Source organism: Balaenoptera ricei, chromosome 6 (genome assembly GCF_028023285.1).
Source record: "Balaenoptera ricei isolate mBalRic1 chromosome 6, mBalRic1.hap2, whole genome shotgun sequence".
In the NCBI taxonomy this organism is placed as follows: Eukaryota; Metazoa; Chordata; class Mammalia; order Artiodactyla; family Balaenopteridae; genus Balaenoptera; species Balaenoptera ricei.
The window spans coordinates 72417598-72442021 of record NC_082644.1 but is presented as its reverse complement, the minus strand read 5'-3'; the positions used below and the strand labels follow the sequence as shown (position 1 = coordinate 72442021).

Below are 24424 nucleotides of genomic sequence, written 5' to 3'. Positions count from 1 at the left end.
TTTGAACTGCAAACACAAGTTCTCACTAATATACTTTATCAATGTCATGTTCCCAGAATTATCAATAAATATTGTAGGATGTAATCATTTATCAAATTAATTAAATGATACGAGACATTTTAGATTTTTCATAAATAAGTTATGTCAGAGAAGAAATAATTATAGTAAATTTAAAATGCACACAAAATAGTTCCCAATTGTTCTTCCAAAATTAATACATAAATTTCAAGTCAACTTTAATTTCATAATCTTGTAATATGTACTGAGTGTACACAATAAGCCAGGTACGCAGCTGCAGAGAGGTATAAGGAATGACCTTTGGCCTTTGAGACATTTACAGTCTAGCTAGGGAGACTGGATATACACCTAAAGGAGACAAGGATCAGTATTAAATAAAATAAAGTCTAATGACTATTTACAATACTGTTTCTATGGGAAAATAATTGAAAGATAAAAATACTTTTGTTACACAAATGACTTTTAACATGGGGACAATCAGTACAGTTTTTAAAAAAAATCCCAAGTGATTCAAAAGGGAGATCATCTGCTTTATTAAATTCTCAATGCTATATGTGGCAGGCATTGCAGTGAAACTGGATACTTCTTCCAAAATAGGCAGAACTTAAAAAACAGCTAGATATACAAAAGTCACCAAAGATAGATTTTTTTTGGAGGTCTGACTAAACCTGTCTCCCTCTATCATCAGATAGTTTTTCCCTTGCTCGAATATGTATTTCTTTTTTTTTTCTTTTCTTTTTAAAATTTATTTATCTTATTTATTTATTTTTGGCTGCATTTGGTCTTCATTGCTGCACGCGGGCTTTCTCTAGTTGTGGCGAGCGGGGGCTACTCTTCATTGCGGTGCACGGGTTTCTCATCACGGTGGTTTCTCTTGTTGTGGAGCACGGGCTCTAGGCATGCGGGCTTCAGTAGTTGTGGCACACGGGCTCAGTAGTTGTGGCTCGCGGGCGCGGGCTCAGTAGTTGTGGCACACGGGCTTAGCTGCTCTGCGGCATGTGGGGTTGTCCCGGAGCAGGGATGGAACCTGTGTCTCCTGCATTGACAGGTGGATTTTAACCACTGCACCACCAGGGAAGTCCCTCGAATCTGTGTTTCAATGAACAGTTACTAAGTACTGACTAAGCACCAGGCAATGAAGATAACAAAGACTTTAAGGTTTGATCCTCATGCTCAAGGATCTACATGTGAATAAATAAAATAGTGTGTTAAATCCCACAAAAGAGGTTAGCTCTGGAGGCTTGGGGAGCCACAGCATGGCGGTCTTCACGGAAGAGATGAGTAGGAGGGGGACAGGTAAAGGAGAGAGGGGAAGAATGGTCCAGCGGAGTGAGACATGTATTAAAAGACCAAAACCTTTAGAGAACATGTCCAGTAGATCAGAATGGCTGGAGAGTAAAGATGCTCTGGGGAGAGGGGAGATAGAAGGCTGAAGAAGGAAGCTGAAGGAGCATCTGGAGAAGAGGCAAGGAACAGATCAGGAAGGATCTGAATGTTCCAAGCTAGGAAGTAAGTATGGCTCTGGCCCAAAAGCAGTAGAGGACCTCCGCTAGAGGATCTTCAGGACCTGGTGGTCTTCTGATCTGAGGATCACTTTGGCAGCAGCATTAGGGATATGCTGAAAGGCAGTGATAGTGAAAACTAGTAAAGAGGCTACTGTAAAACTCCAGGTGAGGAAGGGTCTCAATAAGGGCCGTGGCTGTGCATCTGGAGAGGAGGGGGCAGATCCAAGAGTTATTTAGGAGACAGACTGGATAGGACATGGTGATGTACTGAGTGTGGGGAAAAAGAACAAGAAAGAAGGATGGAAAGGGTAGCTTCAGGGTTCTGATGTGGGCAACTGGCTTCATGCTGGTCATATTCCCCAGGCCAGGGAAGACAGGCAGAGGAACAGGCTGTGGGAAGACAATGGAGCACCTGGGAAGACCAGTTTTCACATAGGATGTGTCTCTCAGCTTGTCACATGGGGACCATAGGGGATGGTTTGAATAAATCCTACTTCCTGTTTTTGATGGCAAGTGACATGTGATGTCCTGGCGGTACTTTCTGCTGACATAACTCTTACCCTGGGCCAAGTGCTCTTATGGGTGTAGATGGCTGTCACAGCAGGCAGAGGGTGAGGCCAAAGAAGAGGAAATGCTTCCAGAAAGGGAACCCAGTTATTCACATGTCCATTTTCCCCAGACATAGCCTACAGGGAACAGCAATGTGGGAGCCAGGGAGAACCCAAGATCTGGATCCCTGCTTTTGGAAAGAGCCCTTTGTCTGAATCCTGTGGGCAAGTGGCCTTGGCAGGGTTGAAGGATAAAGTGCATTCCGTTCCCTAGAAGAGTTCCAAGTGGCCAGTGTGCCACGTGGAGGAGTTGGTAGGGATGGACCAGCACAGGGGGACAGGCTTACAGGCAAGGGCCCGAGGCTGGGCTGGGGAAGCTGGGGAAAATGATTTGGGGGCTGCTCAAAGGGTGCAGGGGAAGATGGCATTTGTCAAGAGGGCTCATTGTGGGTTGAGGCGGTTCAGGCTGTTTTGGATGCAGAGTCCAGAAGCAGCAGCTCTGATGGGGAGTCAGGGAAGTAGGCTGTGGGGAGCAGGGCACAATGCATGCAGGTCAGGCTGGGTCAATGAGTCAGGCAGGTATCTTCCGGCCAGCAGTCACGCAAGGGAAATGGAGTCCCGGGGTCTGAGACGTCACGCCGAAATATGAAAGAGGTAGGGGCAGGAAGCAAGAAGTCGGCAGCAAGAGGTGAGGAGGCTTATCGTTTCTGTCTGGGAACAACAGAAAAGCTGAGGTCCAAAGGTCTGGGATTCCTGGCTTTACCACCTCTAAGCCCTTAAGAGGACCTGGCACCAGCAGAAAGGGTCTTTTGACATTATTTGGCTCCTGACTGCATTTCTCTCCTACCTCACATGTTCCTTTACTATTAACTGTTGCAACACCAAACAACTCTAGTTCTTGGAACATGTTATGTCATTTCATGCTTAGCTTATATTATTTTCTCTTCCTAGAAATATGCTTCTACTTCTTTGCCTACCTGGAGAACTCTTCTCCTTCTTCAGAACCAAGCTATGATGTTACCTACACTGATCCCTAAAATGCTTTAGAATATTATCATTTCACTTAATATTCTGAATGGCAATTGATTAAAAATAGAACCTGCTGTATAAAAAATAAATAAAATAAAATTCAAAAATTCATATTATTTATAAATATAAATTAATATTATAAGATAATATAGAATTATAATTATAATTTATAATAATAAATATTTATAAATATAAAAATTTATATTATATTGGCTTTATCATTTATAAAATAATGTCACCTACACCATCTAATTGAATCATCACAATGCTCCTGGGACATAAGTTGAGCTTATATATTAAGGAAAAATTGTGGTTTAGAGAGGTTATGACTTGTCAAATATCATACAGCTTATCAATGGAAGATCTAATATCCAGGCATCCAGACACCTGACCTTCCTTCATTTCTCCCTCCCTCCATCCATCCTAACCTTATTTCTGTCTTAAAGATCTTGCTACCGCTGAGATGATGAATTGACATCAGAATTGATTGAAATTTCTTGCTGAGAATATGTTTATCACATATTAATAAATCACATTTGTTGATGCTTCAAAAAAAATTTCAAAAAACTAAAAATAAAAATAGAGGTCATTCCCCTCATGTTGGCACACAGGAGGCCTGCGATACATGCCTGATAAGTGAGTAAAAGGATGCATCCTAATATGGGTGTAGCTCACCTTTCTTTGGCTGGGCTGCTGACACAGCAATCCAGTCCCCTGCCTGACTTGTTTCTAGAGCCTGAGTAGCACTGCCTCACTCAGAGGATTGTTAACAGCAGAGATTCCCGATCGTTTGGGGCCGGTGCCAGCCCCAGGGTGACCTTACATCCTCCCTGGATCTCCACAGCACCTCATCTGGTGCTAAAGTGAGGGGAATCTGCAAAGTGAGGGAACTGTCAGGGTAAGAGATGCCGTGGGCAATGTCAACCACACATCCTATTCCAGCCCTTCAGAGGATGACCTGAAGAAAGAGAGGTGAGTCTGCTCGGCTCTAGGATGGGGGTCGTTAGCCCGGGGTAGGGAGCGGGTAGAGAGACGAGGGGCTGCAAGGGATTCATGAACTGGAGTGTGAGTGGGCATTTTTCTGGGGAGGCAGTTCACAGCTTTCATCAGTTTTACAAAGAGGCCCGTGACTATTAAATATTAAGACCTACCATTCCAGAAAAGTGCCTTCCTCCAGGTAGCTCTGATCTGAGAATCAGCTGCTGACTCCAGATCACAGAGGCCTTGGTCATAGTCAAGGCAGATCACAGAAGGGACTCAGGTTCCCCCGCAGCATGCCATTCCCATGCTCCAACTCCACCCCAAGAAAAGCCTTTCTGAAGGCCAATGTGCGCAATTTAAGGAAGTTTCATGATCTGTGTCTTTGACAAGTTCAAATGCAATGAAAGAGAGGCAGTTAGGCTTAGGATACCTCCACATTGACCTTTATGTGCCTTAGCACAACAAATCCTCAAAAAATAAAAAATAAAAAGGCAAATCCCCAGGGTCTCATTCCTGACGAAGAGTCATGTTTGACCTTGTTCTATCAGGATTGGGCTTAGGAAATGCTAATAAACAGACAAATCCTGTGCAATGGCTTTTTACGTTTGACCTTTCCTTTTTTTTCTGGCAAAGGAGCCTGTGGCTTTAGAAAACAGCAGAAAAAAGGCTTTCCATATTCAAGAGGCAAGAAATGCACACACACACAAAGAGAAAGCAAATCTAAAACTGTTTGAAACTCTGGGGAACTGAGAGTCACTTTTCACCCACATCCTGTCAGGGTTGAAAAGCACAGGAAAAGGTTTCTCCTAAAAGTGTGTATGTTTTATTTTTTCTTTTTTAAAGAAAAACAAGAATCACTCATATGCACCCAGATATCTGAATAGATCAGCTGGATATTTTTTTGTTTGCTTGGTTCCCAGTGTTCTTCCTATGACTTCTGAAAAGATAGTTTTAAAAAAATCCTTACATTGAATCTTTCAGTTTCAATTGTTAAGAGCACATGCTTTGTCCCCACACAGGTTTGGGCTCTGCCACTGACTTGCTAGGTGATGCTGGACAGGTTTGTTAACCTTCTTAAGAACCTAATTATTCACCAATTAAAATGGGAGTATGAATGGTACTGATGTCAAATGGTGGCTGAGATAATTAAAAGAAATAATGCATTAAAAAATCTTAGGCTATTAAGTGAAGTAAGTCAAACAGAGAAAGACAAATATCATATGGTATCACTTATATGTGGAATCTAAAAAAATGATACAAATGAACTTATTTACAAAACAGAAATAGACTGACAGACAGAAAACGAACTTATGGTCACCAAAGGGGAAAGGGGGGGAGGGATAAATTAGGAGTTTGGGATTAACATATACACACTATTATATATAAAACAGGTAAACAACAAGGACCTACTATATAGGACAGGGAACTATACTCAATAACTTCTAATAACCTATAATGGAAAAGAATCTGAAAAGGAATATATATATACATATATGTATAACTGAATCACTTTGCCATACGTTTGAAACTAACACAACATTGTAAGTTAACTATACTTCAATTTAAAAAAAAAGAAAAATATCTTAGGCTAGCTTGGTAAACTCGAAGCATCAATGAATGGCATCTAAAGGACAGGAGCTGTGGAGTAAATCCTCTACCGATGAAACAAACAATTCCAAGGACACATCTTTATGCGCTATCATAGATGTTTTAACACACAGAAAGAAAAAACCCAGCAACAGTGGGACTGTGTTTCTCGTTGAGGATTCCCCATTTTATACATTACATGGGGTGGTTGGACTGCCTTCTTCACCTTCAGGTGAGCTCGAGTCTGGCAGAGAAGGGACCCTCCCTCCCCTGTAACAAGGTGTGTCATCTGACCAAGTCCACAGAAGGCCCAGGAAGCCAAGGCATACCCCATATTTCCCAGTGATCAGGCCCCATGAGTCCTATTCTCTTCTCCAGAAAGCCCTGGTCAGGCCTGGACCCAACCCCGCACCAGCGCGCCTTCAGCCCATCTCCAACATGCCCAACTCAGCTGAGAACCTGAATGGTTCTCCTAAGTTCATCTGGGCCAGGAAATAACATTCCTGAGAATCTGTTAATCAAATGATCATCATCCTTCAGAACCTAGCAGAGTTGCATTTTCATCTATTTCTCCAAAAGGGCTTTTACCTACTTTCTGTAAATTTACCATGCCAGAAAAATTTATCCTGGACTTTGGTTTTACTTTTTTTTTTCTTTTTTTCTCATGCATTGCTGGTTGGGGGAACTCCTCCTCCTTTTGACAATCGCTCTGGCTACTTTGCATGGAATGGTCTTTGCTCTGTCAAGCCTCATTCCTGATCGCCCCTTATTCAGATCACATAGAGCAATTTCAGCAAATGGGCCCACCTCATGGTTCTGCACATACAATGGATTTCCAGGGATCCACTTATCAATCCCACCAAGTGCATTTTCTCTAAGCTTCTCTCCCCTGTTGGAATCTTACTTCATCCAAGTCTTGTATATGGCTTTTCTCGCTAATCACTGTGTTAAACCTAAACTTCTTTTCCCTCCACTTTAACCACCCTTCCCACAGGGAAGGATGAAAAGAAAAAAAAAAATTCTTGTTTCATTTGATCAAAGAAAGCTGACTTAGCTTATTAATAAAACCAACAGACTCCAGACAATTTCCTTATCATCCACCAGTTCCTTCAACAACAGGGAAACATGCATCAGCACCAGGACTGGTAATGATGGGATTCCATGTGACAGTTTTTGGATATTCTTACAGAGGTACCTTACCACAGATGACTTTTCAAAGGCATTCACAGCAATGACATTTCCTTACCCGGCAGTCTCTCTGAAGCGTCTTCATGAGCGCATTGTATGTTTCTGTATCAAAATACAATCCTTCGTGCATGTCTTGCAGGAAATCTAAGTCCTTAAACGTGGGGTTGGATTTCTCTCTCTCTTTTCGGGATGCTCTTCGCTTATAGGTTGAGCCTTTCAAGTCATAAGTAAAGTGCATTCTCATGGAGCGTGGTAAGACATTGTTCATCACCACAATCCTGATGTTAATGCCCCCTGATTGCATGCAATACAGTCCATAAAATTTGGGCAAAAGAGTCCTTGGATTCTGGTTTAAATTCTAAAAAAAGAAAAAGGAAAAGAATGTTTAAACTCTACTTTTACAAAATAATGCTCCACTATGACGTGTTTTCATCTAAAATGATAATTAAAAATGGAAGGTGATTATTTTTGTTAACGGCCATTGTTAAAATTTTGCTGTTCCTAACCTAGTTTTTAAGTCAGCTTACGGGAACAGCAACTTTATCATTCTGATCTCAGGGCATTAAAAGTGGCTGAATTGAAAATGGACAGAATGTCCCAAATTAGCTCCAACTAAAATCAGGCAAAGACGTGATTAGTGCCATGTGTGATTATTCTCTAAGGTAGCTCCAGAGAAAATTAATTGCTGGGGTACGAGGGATGAACATTTAAAATTTTAATAGCTCCTGAGAAACTGTCTTCCAAAAATGGCCAGACCACTTTACAACCACACTTTGTAAGATTACATATTTCCCACCACTCTTACCAGTGCTGAATATTATCCAACTTTATAATCTTTGTAAGCATGGTTGGTGAAAAATGACAACTTGTTTTCAATTTAATTTAAATGTGAATACCACTAATAACTAGAGAAATCTAATATTTTTACATATTTTTAGCCACCTCAAAGATAATTTTGTGTTACTATGCTTTGCTCATTTTTCTTTACGTTTTTGTCATTGTTGGAGTTCTTGATATATTCTGGATATTTATTATTTTCCTACTCTATTCGGGGTAAATATTTTCTTCCACTATGTTGTCTTTTTTGTTATAAAAATAGGGAATACACACCTATTTTTGTTTCACTTTAAAAGTAGGCAAGAAGTAAAAAATAGTTTACTAAAAGGCATTTATATAATGAAAAGTCTACTATCCCTAATCCTTCCCCCAATTCCCAACTTTTGTGGAAACTATTGTTCCCACTTTCTTTCTATCATTTTAGAAATATCCCATGTGCTTATGTTAATTTTATACCTGTTTTTTTTTTTTTTTTTGGTTATACAGATGTTTTGCTTTTTCATGTAGTCACATTTATGTACTTGTTTCTTGTGCTTTGTTGGCTTCTTATTTAGCAAAGCTTTTTATACCCCAAGAAATTTATAAATTTCTTCTACGGTCTTACAAATTTTTAATAGTTTTGGTGATTACATTTGGTTTTTTACTCCACATGGAATTAATTATTTTCTTCCAGAAAGTTTGCGTAGAGCATTGATCTGACTTACATGCATCATGAAATGAGTATCACAGTAAGTTTAGTGAACAGCCGTCATCTCATATAGATACAAAATTAAAGAAATAGAAAAAAATTTTTTTCCTTGTGATGAGAACTCTTAGGATTTACTCTATTAACAACTTTCCTATATAACATGCAGCAGTGGTCATTATATTCACCATGGTGTACATCACATCCTTAATGCTTATTTATCTTGTAACTGGAAGTTTGTACCTTTTGACCACCTTCCTCTAATGCCCCCTTCCCCCACCTCCCGCCTCTGGTAACCACAAATCTGATCTCCTTTTCTATGAGTTTGTTTGTTTTTGAAGTATAATTGACCTACATCACTATGCTAGTTCCTGTTACACAACATAGTGATTTGCTACCTCTGTACATTTCAAACTGATCGCCACAATAAGTCTAGTTAAGATCTGTCACCATACAAAGATGCTACATAATTTTTGACTATATTCCCCACACTGTACATTTCATACTCATGACATTTATTTTGCAACTGAAGTTTGTACCTCTTAACCTCCCTCACCTATTTCTTTTCCCCCCACACCCCTCCCCCCTCTGGTAACCACCTCTTTGATCTCTGTGTCTATGTCTCTGTTTCTGTTTTGTTATGTTTCGCCATTTGTTTTGTTTTTCAGATTCCACATATAAATGAAATCAAACAGTATTTGTCTTTCTCTGTATGACACTTCACTTAACATAATACCCTCTAGGTCCATCCATGTTGTCACAAATGGCAAGATTTCATCCTTTTTTAACGTTAAGTAATATTTCATTGCATATGCACACCACATCTTGTTTTTCCATTCATTTATTGATGGGTACTTGAGCTGCTTCCATATCTTGGCTATTGTAAAACAACGGTGCAATGAACACAGGGGTGTATTTATCTTTTCGAAGTTTTTGTTTCCTTTGGATAAATCCCAGGAGTGGAACTGCTGGATCATACAGCAGTTCTAGTTTTAATTTTTTGAGGAATCTCATACAGTTTTCCATAGTGGCTGCACTAATTTACATTCCCACCAATGGGCATGAGGGTTCCCTTTTCTCTACATCCTTGCCAACGCTTATTATTTATTGTCTTTTTGATAATACCCACTCTGATGGATGTGACATGATAGCTTACTGTGGTTTTGACTTGCATCTCTCTGGTGATTAGTGATATTAACCGTCTTTTTCTGTGCCATCTGTATATCTTCTTTGGAAAAATGCCTATTCAGATCCTCTACAGATTTTTATTTTTATTTTTTATTGAAGTATAATTGATTTACAATGTTGTGTTAGTTTCTGGTATACAGCAAAGTGGTTCAGTTTTATATGCATGTATATGTGTGTGTATGTGTATATATATATATATGTGTATATATATATATATATATATATATATGTGTGTGTGTGTGTGTGTATTTTTTCAGATTCTTTTTCATTGTAGGTTCTTAGAAGATATTGAGTATAGTTCTGTGGGCTATACAGTAGGACCTTGTTCTTTATCTATTCTATATAAAGTAGTGTATGTCTGTTAATCCCAAGCTCCTAATTTATCCCTCCACCCCCTTTCCCCTTTGGTAACCATAAGTTTGTTTTCTATGTATGTGAGTCTGTTTCTATTTTGTAAAAATGTTCATGTGTATCCTTTTTTAAGATTCCACATATAAGTGATACCGTATGATATTTTTTTCTCTGACTTACTTCACTTAGTATGATAATCTCTAGGTCCATCCATGTTGCTGCAAATGGCATTATTTTTCACTTTTTTATGGCTAAATAATATTCCATTATGTATGTATGTGCCACATCTTCTTTATCCATTCATCTGTCGAGGGACACAGGTTGCCTCCATGTTTTGGCTATTGTAAAAAGTGCTGCTATGAGCACTGGGGTGCATCTTTTCAAATTAGAGTTTTCTCCAAATATATGCCCAAGAGTGGGATTGCAGAATCATATGGTAGTTCTATTTTTAATTTTTTAAGGAATTGCCATACTGTTCTCTGTAGTGGCTGTACCAATTCACATTCCCATCAACGGTGTAGGAGGGTCCCTTTTTCTGCACACCCTCTCCAGCATTTATCATTTATAGGCTTTTTAATGATGGCCATCTGACTGGTGTGAGGTGATACCTCATTGTAATAGTTTTGATTTGCATTTCTCTAATAATTAACAATATAGAGCACCTTTTCATGTGCCTGTTTCTGACCATTTTCTAACATTTTTTAATTGGGTTATTTATTATTTATTTTTCATGTTGAGTTGAATGAGTTCTTTGTATATATTTTTTAAACATCTTTATTGGAGTATAACTGCTTTACAATGTTGTGTTAGTTTCTGCTTTATAACAAAGTGAATCAGCTATACGTATACATATATCCCCATATCCCCTCCCTCGTGCGTCTCCCTCCCACCCTCCCTATCCCCCCCAAGGTGGTCACAAAGCACAGAGCCGGCTGCTTCCCACTAGTTAACTATTTTACATTTGGTAGTGTATATATGTCCATGACACTCTCTCACTTCGTCCCAGCTTACCCTTCCCCCTCCCCGCATCCTCAAGTCCATTCACTACATCTGTGTCTTTATTCCTGTCCTGCCCCTAGGTTCATCAGAACCAACTTTTTTTTTTTAGATTCCATATATATGTGTTAGCATATGGTATTTGTTTTCTCTTTCTGACTTCCTTCATTCTGTATGACAGTCTCTAGGTCCACCCACCTCACTACAAATAACTCAATTTAGTTTCTTTTTATGGCTGAGTAATATTCCACTGTGTATATGTGCCACATCTTCTTTATCCATTCATCTGTCAATGGACACTTAGGTTGCTTCCATGTCCTGGTTACTGTAAATGGTGCTGCAGTGAACACTGTGGTACATGACTCTTTTTGAATTATGGTTTTCTCAGGGTATATGCCCACGAGTGGGATTGCTGGGTCATATGGTAGTTCTATTTTTAGTTTTTAAGGAGCGTCCATACTGTTCTACATAGTGGCTGTATCAATTTACATTCCCATCAACAGTGCAAGAGGGTTCCCTTTTCTCCACACCCTCTCCAGCATTTATTGTTTGCAGAATTTTTGATGATGGCCATTCTGACCGGTGTGAGGTGATACCTCATTGTACTTTTGATTTGCATTTCTCTAATGATTAATGATGTTGAGCATCCTTTCATGTGTTTGTTGGCAATCTGTATATCTTCTTTGGAGAAATGTCTATTTAGGTCTTCTGCCCATCTTTGGATTGGGTTGTTTGTTTTTTTGATATTGAGCTGCATGAGCTGCTTGTATATTTTAGAGATTAATCCTTTGTCGGTTGCTTTGTTTGCAAATATTTCCTCCCATTCTGAGGGTTGTCTTTTCGTCTTGTTTATGGTTTCCTTTGCTGTGCAAAAGCTTTTAAGTTTCAGTAGGTCCCATTTGTTTATTTTTGTTTTTATTTCCATTTCTCTAGGAAGTGGGTCAAAAAGGATCTTGCTGTGATTTATGTCATAGAGTGTTCTGCTTACGTTTTCCTCTAAGAGTTTTATAGTGTCTGGCTTTACACTTAGGTCTTTAAACCATTTTGAGTTTATTTTTGTGTATGGTGTTAGGGAGTGTTCTAATTTCATTCTTTTACATGTAGCTGTCCAGTTTTCCCAGCACCACTTATTTAACAGGCTGCCTTTTCTCCACTGTATATTCTTGCCCCCTTTATCAAAGATAAGGTGACTATATGTGTGTGGGTTTAGCTCTGGGCTTTCTATCCTGTTCTTTTGATCGATATTTCTGTTTTTGTGCTAGTACCATACTGTCTTGATTACTGTATCTTTGTAGTATAGTCTGAAGTCCGGGAGCCTGATTCCTCCAGCTCTGTTTTTCTTTCTCAAGATTGCTTTGGCTATTCGGGGTCTTTTGTGTTTCCATACAAATGGTGAAATTTTTCATTCTAGTTCTGTGAAAAATGCCATAGGTAGTTTGATAGGCATTGCACTGAATCTGTGGATTGCTTTGAGTAGTACAGTCATTTTCACTATGTTGATTCTTCCAATCCAAGAACATGGTATATCTCTCCATCTGTTTGTATCATCTTTAATTTCTTTCCTCAGTGTCTTATAGTTTTCTGCATACAGGTCTTTTGTCTCCTTAGGTAGGTTTATTCCTCAGTATTTTATTCTTTTTGTTGCAATGGTAAATGGGAGTGTTTCCTTAATTTCTCTTTCAGAATTTTCATCATTAGTGTATAAGAATGCAAGAGATTTCTGTGCATTAATTTTGTATCCCGCTTCTTTACCAAATTCATTGATTAGCTCTAGTAGTTTTTGGGTGGCATCTTTAGGATTCTCTATGTATAGTATCATGTCGTCTGCAAACAGTGACAGTTTTACTTCTTCTTCTCTGATTTGGATTCCTTTTATTTCTTTTTCTTCTCTGATTGTTGTAGCTAAAACTTCCAAAACTATGTTGAATAATAGTGGTGAGAGTGGGCAACCTTGTCTTGTTCCTGATCTTAGTGGAAACGGTTTCAGGTTTTCACCATTGAGAACGATGTTGGCTGTGGGTCAGTCATATATGGCCTTCATTATGTTGAGGTAAGTTCCCTCTATGCCTACTTTCTGGAGGGTTTTTATCATAAATGAGTGTTGAATTTTGTCAAAAGCTTTTTCGGCATCTATTGAGAGTATCATGGTTTTACTCCTTCAATTTGTTAATATGGTGTATCACATTGATTGATTTGCATATATGGAAGAATCCTTGCACCCCTGGGATAAATCCCACTTCATCCTGGTGTATGATCCTTTTAATGTGCTGTTGGATTCTGTTTGCTAGTATTTTGTTGAGGATTTTTGCATCTATGTGCATCAGTGATATTGGCCTGTAGTTTTCTTTTTTGTGACACCTTTGTCTGGTTTTGATATCAGGTGGCCATCTTTGTCTGGTTTTGATGGTGGCCTCATAGAATGAGTTTGGGAGTGTTCCTCCCTCTGCTATATTTTGGAAGAGTTTGAGAAGGATAGGTGTTAGCTCTTCTCTAAATGTTTGATAGAATTCACCTGTGAGGCCATCTGGTCCTGGGCTTTTGTTTGTTGGAAGATTTTTAATCACAGTTTCAATTTCAGTGCTTGTGATTGGTCTGTTTATATTTTCTATTTCTTCTGGGTTCAGTCTCAGTAGGTTGTGCTTTTCTAAGAATTTGTCCATTTTATTGGCATATAGTTGCTTGTAGTAATCTCTCATGATCCTTTGTATTTCTGCAGTGTCAGTTGTTACTTCTCCTTCTTCATTTCTAATTCTGTTGATTTGAGTCTTTTCCCTTTTTTTCTTGTTGAGTCTGGCTAATGGTTTATCAATTTTGTTTATCTTCTCAAACAACCAGCTTTTAGTTTTATTGATCTTTGTTCTCATTTCCTTCATTTCTTTTATTTCTGATCTGATCTTTATGATTTCTTTCCTTCTGCTAAATTTGGTTTTTTTTCGTTCTTCTTTCTCTAATTGCTTTAGGTGTAAGGTTAGGTTGTTTGAGATTATTCTTATTTCCTGAGGTAGGATTGTATTGCTATAAACTTCCCTCTTAGAACTGCTTTTGCTGCATCCCATAGGTTTTGGGTCGTCGTGTTTTCATTGTCATTTGTTTGTAGGTATTTTTTGATTTCCTCTTTGATTTCTTCAGTGATCTCTTGGTTATTTAGTAGTGTATTGTTTAGGCTCCATGTGTTTGTATTTTTTACAGTTTTTTCCTGTAATTGATATCTAGTCTCATAGCATTGCAGTCAGTAAAGATACCTGATATGATTTCAATTTTCTTAAACTTACCAAGGCTTGATTTGGAACCAAGGTATGATCTATACTGGAGAATGTTCCATGAGCACTTGAGAAGAAAGTGTATTCTGTTGTTTTTGGATGGAATGTCCTATAGATATCAATTAAGTCCATCTTGTTTAATGTGTGATTTAAAGCTTGTGTTTCCTTATTTATTTTCATTTTGGTTGATCTGTCCATTGGTGAAAGTGAGGTGTTAAAGTCCCCTACTATGATTGTGTTACTGTCGATTTCCCCTTTTATGGCTGTTAGCATTTGCCTTATGTATTGAGGTGCTCTTACACTGGGTATGTACATATTTACAATTGTTATGTCTTCTTGGATTGATTCTTTGATCATTATGTAGTGTCCTTCTTTGTCTCTTGTAATAGTCTTTAAAGTCTATTTTGTCTGATATGAGAATTGTTACTCCAGTTTTCTTTTGACTTCCATTTGCATGGAATATCTTTTTCCATCCCCTCACTTTCAGTCTGTATGTGTCCGTAGGTCTGAAGTGGGTCTCTTGTAGACAGCATATATATGGGTCTTGTTTTTGTATCCATTCAGCCAGTCTATGTCTTTTGGTTGGAGCATTGAATCCATTTACATTTAAGGTAATTATTGATATGTATGTTCCTATTACCATTTTCTTAATTGTTTTGGGTTTGTTATTGTAAGTCTTTTCCTTCTCTTGTGTTTCCTGCCTAGAAAAGTTCCTTTAGCATTTGTTGTAAAGTTGGTTTGGTGGTGCTGAATTCTCTTAGCTTTTGCTTGTCTGTAAAGGTTTTAATTTCTCTGTCGAATCTGAATGAGGTCCTCGCTGGGTAGAGTAATCTTGGTTGTAGGTTTTTCCCTTTCATCACTTTAAATATGTCCTGCCACTCCCTTCTGGCTTGCAGAGTTTCTGCTGAAATTTCAGCTGTTAAACTTATGGGGATTCCCTTGGATGTTATTTGTTGTTTTTCCCTTGTTGCTTTTAATATAGTTTCTTTGTATTTAATTTTTAATAGTTTGATTAATATGTGTCTTGGCATGTTTCTCCTTGGATTTATCCTGTATGGGACTCTCTGCACTTCTGGGACTTGATTGACTATTTCCTTTCCCATATTAGGGAAGTTTTCAACTATAATCTCCTCAAATATTTTCTCCGACCCTTTCTTTTTGTCTTCTTTTTCTGGGACCCGTATAATTTGAATGTTGGTGCATTTAATGTTGTCCCAGAGGTCTCTGAGACTCTCCTCAATTCTTTTCATTCTTTTTTCTTTATTCTGCTCTGCAGTAGTTATTTCCACAATTTTATCTTCCAGGTCACTTATCCGTTCTTCTGCCTCAGTTACTCTGCTATTGATCCCTTCTAGAGAATTTTTAATTTCATTTATTGTGTTGCTTATCATTGTTTGTTTGCTCTCTAGTTCTTCTAGGCCCTTGTTAAACATTTCTTGTATTTTCTCCATTCTATTTCCAAGATTTTGGATCATCTTTACTATCATTACTCTGAAATCTTTTTCAAGTAGACTGCCTATTTCCTCTTCATTGGTTTGGTATGCTGGGTTTTTACTTTGCTCCTTCATATGCTGCGTATTTCTCTGTCTTCTCATTTTGCTTAACTTACTGTGTTTGGGGTCTCCTTTTTGCAGGCTGCAGGTTCGTAGTTCCTGTTGTTTTTGGTGTGTGCCCCCAGTGGGTAAGGTTGGTTCAGTGGGTTGTGTAAGCTTCCTGGTGTAGGGGACTGATGGCTGTTTTCTGGCAGATGAGGCTTGATCTTGTCTTTCTGGTGGGCAGGATTGCATCCAGTGGTGTGTTTTGGGGTGTCTGTGACCTTATTATGATTTTAGGCAGCCTCTCTGCTAATGGGTGGGGTTGTGTTCCTGTCTTGCTAGTTGTTTGGCATGGGGTGTCCAGCAGTGGAGACTGCTGGTCGTTGAGTGGAGCTGGGTCTTAGCTTTGAGACAGAGATCTCTGGGAAAGCTCTTGCCGATTGAGTTTACGTGGGGCCGGGGGACTCTGGTGGTCCAATGTCCTGAACTCGGCTCTCCCACCTCAGAGCCTCAGGCCTGACACCTCGCCTGAGCACCAAGATCCTTACATGTAAATGGGTTAAATTCTCCAATCCAAAGGCACAGGGTGGTCGGCCTTCTGCGCTCTGCTCGGTCCTCCAGCTGGGCAGTGTCCTCCGGGCCTGGTCGATATGGAGAGCCTCCTTTGGATCCAGGTCCAGCTGCATTCCCTAGCGTCTAGAAGAAGCAGCCGACACCCCCCTCCTCCCTTATCCCCGCCGCAACTCGTCACGATCCTGGACCATCCCTTCTTTGTATATTTTTGATATTAACACCTTATCATATATACCAGTTCTAAATATCTTTTCTCATTCATTTTTCATTTTATTGATAGCTTCTTTCATTGTGCAAAAGTGTTTTTGTTTGATGTAGTCCTGTTTGTTTATTTCTGCTTTTGTTTCCCTTGCTTGGAAGCAATATTGTGTGTGGGAAAGATCTGAAATAGGGGATTTAATTTTTTTCTGAAATGGGTAACCATTTGTTGAACAGTCTGTCCTCTCTCAATTGTGTTTAAGTCCCTCCTATATCATACAATAAAATGTCAACTATTTCTGGACACTTTATTTGAATCCATTAATCTTTCTGTCTAGAACTGTACTAATGCCACACCTTTAATATTACTATAGATTTACATATTTTTGGTGTATGTTATGGCAGGCCCACCATTTTTCTTTTTTCCTGAAAATGTTTTGTCATTCCTTGTCCAAAAGTTTGTCAACTTTTGCCTTCCACTGTTTGTTTTTTAAAATGCTTTTAAAATAATATTTGTTTTCACTTTCAAATGAACCAGCTTTGTCAAGTTCAGGGCAAAAAATCCTATTGGAATTTTTGATTGGAATTAGACTGGATTTATAAGTTGGTATGGGGGGAATTAAAATGTTTACAATTCTGAGTTCAGGAATGATGCACATTTCTTCATTATTTCAGAACTTTGTTTATGTCTTTCAATAACATTTTGCAGTTTTCTTCATATTGGTCTTGTTCATTTGTTTTTATAGACTTAAGTATTTGAGTTCTTATTACAAAAATTCTTTTTGGATTGTTGTTCATATGTTATACTTACTATATCTGCTTTCCCAATCAGAATTATAGTATGTCTTCATTTATTTATGTATTTATCTTTCTCTAATAATAATCATTATAAGTTACTGTCATCATGAATGGGATTCTTTTTTCCCCCTTATACCCTCCAGTTTTATATGAGCTACATAATGGAATATGATAGATTTTGTAGATTTATCATATATCCCCAAAATCTACTGGATTCTCATTACCTCTAGAAACTAACGGTTTATTTGCTTGAAATTCTGCTCATTTTCAATTGTATCATTTGCAGAGAACAGTATTTATACTTTTCTTCTTTTTTGTTTTTTGTACTCAAAGTTATTGATAGAAATTTTAGCAAATATGTCAGAAAGGACCATTGATGGAGGGCATCCTTATTTTTTCTATTACTTCCAGTGAAAGAGCTTTTGTTCTTCTCCATGAGACATTATGTGAACTCTTGGAGACTGATAAATGTATAATATGTATATGTTCATTTATTTACTTATTATGTTAAAAACTTCCATGCCAATTTTAAGAATTAAGAGAAGATACTGAACTTTGAGTGCCTTAATTTCTCCTCAATATCTATATGGACAACCAGGTAATGTTCACATTTCTTCTTGTTAATGGGATGAATTCTATTGTTTGTTATACTAGCTTACATGATCGGGATAAAATTACTTGTTCAGCTAAATTTTAAAATTTTATTTAATTTTAATTAATTTAAATTTAATAGCTGTATATGGCTAATGGCTACGATATTGGACAATGTAGTTTTATAATAAGAGACTAGTCCATCTAAGCTTAGAAGTATAGAAGTTTAAGATTTACTCAGCAGATTAGTAGAGTGCTGTCGGTTTGATTACAATTTAAAATTATTTAAAAATGTGTATATGACTAGAATACATTTGAAAAGATATATACCAAATATTAGTAATATGTATTTCTGAGAAAATAAATATAGTTGGTTGCATTTTTTTTCTTTTCTGTATTTTCTATTTTCTCTGACATAAAGTAGACAATTTGTGCTAAAAATATTTCCCAGTTTTGTTCAGGATCAAAACCTTTTAAAATCTGTATATGCTGCCCACTAAGATTTTTGTTTAGATTTTTGATTCTTATATTTATATGCAGGACAAATTTATAGCATTTAATGTTGTCTTATCTGATGTTGGGACTAAAAAATATTTTTACATACTAAGTGGCATATCTCATCAATTTTGTTTTGAAACAAAGATGACAGTTATCACCTCTCATAGCAAATGAATGGCAGAACTGGGGCTTCTGAAATCCAAACTTCTTCCTGTAGCCATTCCAATCACAAAAAATTAATGACTGCTATGAAAGTACAAAGAAACCAGAGGTATGAAAATGACAAAACTACTGAGGAAAAGTGTTTATTTCTTAAAAATCTGGTCTAAATGTCTAGCAAATCCACCTGGGCTAGGTTATTGTTTCTTTGTCTCTAAAACATTACATGGAAGGCGATTTTCACGTTATATTTAACCGATGAAATCCTAAATTCTGAAGTGTAATGGCTAAGAATAGCTAATACAGAATGTATGCCAGTACATGGTGCAGGGTTTAAAGATGCAGCCTCTGGAACCCTACTGCTTGTATTCAAGCCCCATTTCTACAGCCCACTAGCTAAATAACCCTTGGCAAGTGATTCCATTTATCTTTGTCTCAACTGCTTCATCTATAAAATGGCAATGACTGAAGTATCCAAGATGCTGTGAGGATTAAATGAGTTACTGCATGCAAAGCACTTACAGCTGTGTTTTAACACAGAGCTTAGCCCTCAATGAATGTTAACTACTCATATAAGTACTATGTACTGCGGCAAAGAGCTCTGCAATGCATTGCTTCCTTTATCTTACAACCTAGATCCTTTATTTATTACAACAACCACGGAAGATAGGTGTTTCCCAGCCTTCAAAGATTGAGGAGACTGAGGCTCAGAGCTTACCTTATTCACATAGTTAGCTGATGACTGAGTGGGATGTAAGCCCAGGACTGAGTCAGTCAACAGCTATGCTCTACTACTCAGTTCTACTTACTTTTAAAAATCTATTCAACGAATGTCATAGTATACTCTAAATGCAAAATAAAGCTCACCAAAGAGAAGGAAACATGCCAAAGAGCCACTGAAAAAAAAGTATAAAAGAAAACTGTGGAGGAAAGTAATTAAACCTTAAGTAGAAGCTTTAATTATGTGTAGTTACTTACCATGTAATAGCCTGGCAGGAGCTTCTGAAGGAACTCTGCTTCTTTATGCTGAACTGTTTTGATGATAAATTCATCATCACTGGTCACAAAAAACAAGGATCCACTGGCTCCAGGGTTAGACAGCTCTATTAGAGGTTCACTGCATATGGAATACTACAAGAGCAAATAAATAAATAGTAAAAATACATTTAATGTGTATGATGCATACAAGGAAGAAAAATCACAGCGTTACATATCTTGGCCATGTTAAAATAGGAAGCCCTCTCCAAGAGCTTTAAAAGGAGACTCCAGGTATGCTAAGAAGGCTCTTTTGAGATTTCTAAACATTTACTTGATCCATTTACCTTAATAATTTTACGATGGGAAACAACATGCCCTCCTCCACCCCAACTATGACAGAATCACAATCACCATATTTGTCCAATGAGACAACTCCAACAGTGGTATTGACCAAGGTGCTTTGTTTCCAACAAGTGCCCATAGAATAACAACAGAAGGTGTGATCCACACTGTGTATTTGTCACTTGACACCAACACCTATTCTCTTCTCACTATTTACTCTCCCAAGGGAGGTCATCCACTCATGGTTTCAACAAGGAAATGACTCTAACCTCTGAATCTCCAGCTCAGATCTCTCTCTAGGGATCCAGACCTGTATGCCTAACTTTTCAACAGACATTTCTATTTGGTTATACCAGAAACACTGCACATGTAACAAGTTCAAAAGCAAGTTCATCTCAGGCCTGTGGTTAGCCCTTGTGGTGACTTTGTAGTAATTAGAAAGAGGGAACTCTTTTTCCTGGCAGATGCAGCTCTGGACCAGATACAGGTTGGTGAATAGATGAAGGAATGGATTCCAGTCTTCATTCCTTCACCTTAACCAGGTGTTCTTGGGCAGTGCACACCCTGTACAACTATACATGGTGACTCTAGATCATCTGCCTCCTCTCCCATCCTCCATCTTCTCCCCTTTTCCTCTATCTTAGATCATGGAAGCATCATTCATTTTGCTCCCCAAACCAGAAACTTGGGCATCCTCTTTGATGCCTCACACTTCTTCACACTCCATATCCAGACTATTGATAATATCTGCCCCCTTCAGGGCATCTCTTTTTCCAGTACCCGAAGTTCAGTGGTTTCATCGTTTCAAGCCTTGATTACTATGGCAAGCTCCACCTGTTCTGAACTATCCATTCTTGACCCCCCTGTGCATTCTCCAGCAGGAGACCAGAGATTTTCTAAATTGCATAGCCTTCCATGCCTTCACACCTTTCAATGGGTTCCACTGTTTACAAAGAAGAGAATACCCAAGCTTCTTAAGAGAGCATTTGAGTCCATGAATGATGGAGTCTTGCTCTCCAGCCTTCTCTCTCATCACTTCCCTCCTCAAACTCTACCTGTAAACACAGAGAACTATTTCTCATTTTCTTACGTGTGCCACACACTCTTGGCTTTTGCATTTTCCTCTATCGGAAACAACCTCCATGCTACCTTTACCTGGTTGACTACCACTGAATAAAACTTATTCTAAAAAATACCCTTATTTTCTTGAGAATAGAAACTAGACTAGCATTATATTATAACAGAGTATTTTTGGTAGAATGAGTATGCACTTATATGCTTGACATACCAGTTTTAACATATACTCGGCTTGCTGATTCTTCATGAAAACCCTCAGGATGATTTGGTTAATTTCACATATGATTCTAGTTGTATGCCAGAAATGCATCATTCATGTGTTCATTCAACATTTAAAAAGTATCTACTAAGCATCTGTCTGTACTGTCCCAGGCACTCAGGAAGCTTATATTCTAGTAGGAGGAAACAGTCAACAAACAAGTAAATAACTTACACATCAGAATGTGCCAAGTGCTGTTGAGAAAAAGGAAGCATGGAAAGGGGGGCAGGGAGTACCAGCAATGATGAGGACGGGGTGGTCACTAAAAGCATTATTGGGAAGGTGGCATTTGAGGAGAGGCCTGGGGATATTTGGGGAAAGGGTATTCTAGGCAGAGGGAAGGGCAAATGCTAAGGTCTTGAGACCTGGAGAGTTCAAGGCACAGCAAGGAGGCCACGGCTGAAGCAGAGGGAGCAGGGAGGAGAGCTGAAAGGGGAGAACCTAGAAGGGTTGGGTGGACCCGACACACAGGGAGCCATAGGCCATGGTATGGACTTTGGCTCTTTCTCTAGGGGAGCTGAAAGCCATTGCAGCATCTGGAGCAGAGGACCATTCCATCTGCTGTGCTGAGTGCCCACAGTAGGTGGACAAAAGGAAGACACAGTGAGGAGGTTGTTACAGTGACTTTGGCCTTCAGTGTCTGCTGGACAGCGCTTGCCCTGGAAAACTCTCCCTGGTTCTGTGAATCCAGATCAACTGCTTCCTGGCACTGAATGTTCTCATCATACAAGTTACCACAAAATACCTTAATTGCCTATTTAGTTATTCCAAGTTCCCATGAGATTGTAAAACTCTATGAGGGCAGAAACTATGACTATCTTATACTCTGATACAGTTCAGGACCTGTGTCTTGTACACAGAAGGAACTCAATAAATTTTTGTCAAATAAATGACTGAAATTTACCAACAGCTGAAGGGCTGTAAGTCTCACCAAGAAGTGCCCAAAACCAGCAGAACAGTCAATTTTGGGTTAATGAGCTTAGTGTTTATTAGCTAATAAATCCCCATTATTGACTAGAGAAACATTAGGAACAGAGAAAAAGGTAAGGAAGCTACGGTGTGAGATCAGACGAGCCCCGGTGAGAGGCAAAAGCAGGGATGTAAGGAACTGTACTTTGAGGATGGAGGCATCTGAAAACACCAGGGCTGAACATCCTCCAAAGCATTTTATCTGGGCTTGTGAATATTTAAGTCCTCATCACAGAAAAATCTGAGAGGAAGTGAGGAACAAAAGGAAGGAAGGAGGAGAAGAAACAGAGAAACTGGGAGAAGAATGATTAAAAGGAAGTTTCTAGATGTTACCTTTTAAATTATCCTGCTTTGGCAGCACTGTGGGTAAGGGAAACAAAATTCACCAGGAAAAGAAAGAAGCAAGTGTTTGCTGCCTTCCTAAGCGTCACTGGCAACTTCCATCTGCTACCTCCTTCTTTTTCCTCTAGCCTTGCTTCCTGAAGCTCTCTTGCTAAGCAGCAATGCAGCCTAAGCCCTTATGAATGAGTTGAGGATAAGAGAGGAAAACAAAAATAGTCATCATACTGCACACAGGATGCCATAAAAGCCAAGAAGAAGCAGAGGAAACCTTCTCTGCTGTGGGCAGAGTCCACGTGGAAGGAAAGGCCCGGGACTTGGAATCGACTGATGTTTCTAAAATCATGACTGTCAGTAGCCAGTTCTGTGACCTTGAGTGAGGAACTTAGCATCTTGGAGTCTTAGGAACCTCACCTCTAAAATAAAGATGGTAATATCTACCTAACAGCAGCTCAAAGTTTTAAAGACGGATGCTCTTGAAACCCCTGGTAGAGTGACCACTTAGTCATTGCTGTTGCCATTTTTCATTACATGATCATACACACAGCTGGAGAGCCAGCAGTGCCCTAGGATGTACTGAGGGTTTCAGCCTAAGTCCCATGACAAGACGGCTACCCAAAGGTACACTAAGATATTCTTGGTGAAGCAAGAAAAGAGATGGGTCGGGGGTGGCAAGATAAGTTAGGGGTTTGGGATTAACATATACACACTACTATATGTAAAATTGATAAACGACAAGAACCTACTGTATAGCACAGGGAACTCTACTCAATATCTTGTAATACCTACAATGGAAAAGAATCTGAAAAAGAATGTGTTTGTGTATAACACACACACACGCACACATATAACTGAATCACTTTGCTGTACACTTGAAACTAACATGACGTGAATTAACTATAATTCAACTAGAAAACAAATTAATTTTAAAAAAAGAAAGAAAAAAGCTGGGTCTTCTGTATAATCATGAATTTGAGACCCTGGAAAATAAAGGTGTGGATCCCAGTCTCATAAAAAGTGAAGGCAGACCCCAGACTCTCTTTAGGATTCTGATTTTTTGTTCCATGGGGTTTGAATTTCTGGCACAGAACCTTCTTATGGATAGGAGTAAATGTTGTGAAAGTACAAAAACAGCAAAGAATGCAGAAATTAGGGGCTGCAAATAGAGAAATTAGGGGGTGATCCAGGAAGAGCTGTCTAGGGAAAACTGGATTCAGACGTGAACATCTGCTTCCAATTAAAGTCTCAAATTCTTCTACAAGCAGTAACACAATCTGGAGGCTATTTCATTGGTTACTTAATTGCCAAATACTCCTTTATTATGTAATTTATAAATGAATAAGAATGGAGAAATCAGTTGTTTTGACCTATTTTAATAACCATTTTGGGGTCACTCCTAGCACAGCATCAGTCTGCAATAAACTAGCATTATGATGCTGAACACCTGGGACTATTACCATTATCACCTCTAATTCTATGGTTTTCCACCCTGCAACTCAGTTACCATGTTCTCTGCTAAGCAATCTTCTCTGAAATGTTGCCTTTTCAGAGCAAATACAGAGGAGCTATGGGAACATTTTAATTAGCCATGATCAACAAGCCCCTGTGTGCACGCCTGGGTTGATGCACCTTCCCAGCTCTCTCATCTGCGCAAGCTGTTCCAATGTGTTCCTTCCCTGCCTTCTATTTCCTGCAGGGCCTCCCTATGTACCCACTGGAAAGAATGCAAAGTACAACCCAGCTGGGCCCTGCCAAGGCAAATTAACGTTGTAAACTTGCACAGTGAGGTGGAGATCATTTTTCCTGCCATTTCTTACCCTCGACAGTGTCAAATATTCACCCCGCTCTCTTTCTTATGGGTGTTGGTGAGCCTGAAAAATATCATATAAATCACCCTGGATATGGGAATACCCAGGCACCTGGTAAAGAAGGAAA

The 24424-nt window shown here is 38.8% G+C and overlaps 1 protein-coding gene across 2 annotated transcripts in view; it reads right to left on the bottom strand.

Moving 5' to 3' along the window:
• PIP5K1B (phosphatidylinositol-4-phosphate 5-kinase type 1 beta) overlaps window positions 1–24424 on the bottom strand; it is a 324042-nt gene that overhangs the window by 123991 nt on the left and 175627 nt on the right. For both annotated transcript variants that reach the window (XM_059924862.1, XM_059924863.1), the window contains exons 6-7: window positions 19504–19656; window positions 6915–7214 (exon numbers count right to left, since the gene is read on the bottom strand). In XM_059924862.1, the coding sequence (XP_059780845.1) occupies window positions 6915–7214; window positions 19504–19656 (453 nt within the window). The remainder of the gene's footprint in view (window positions 1–6914; window positions 7215–19503; window positions 19657–24424) is intronic.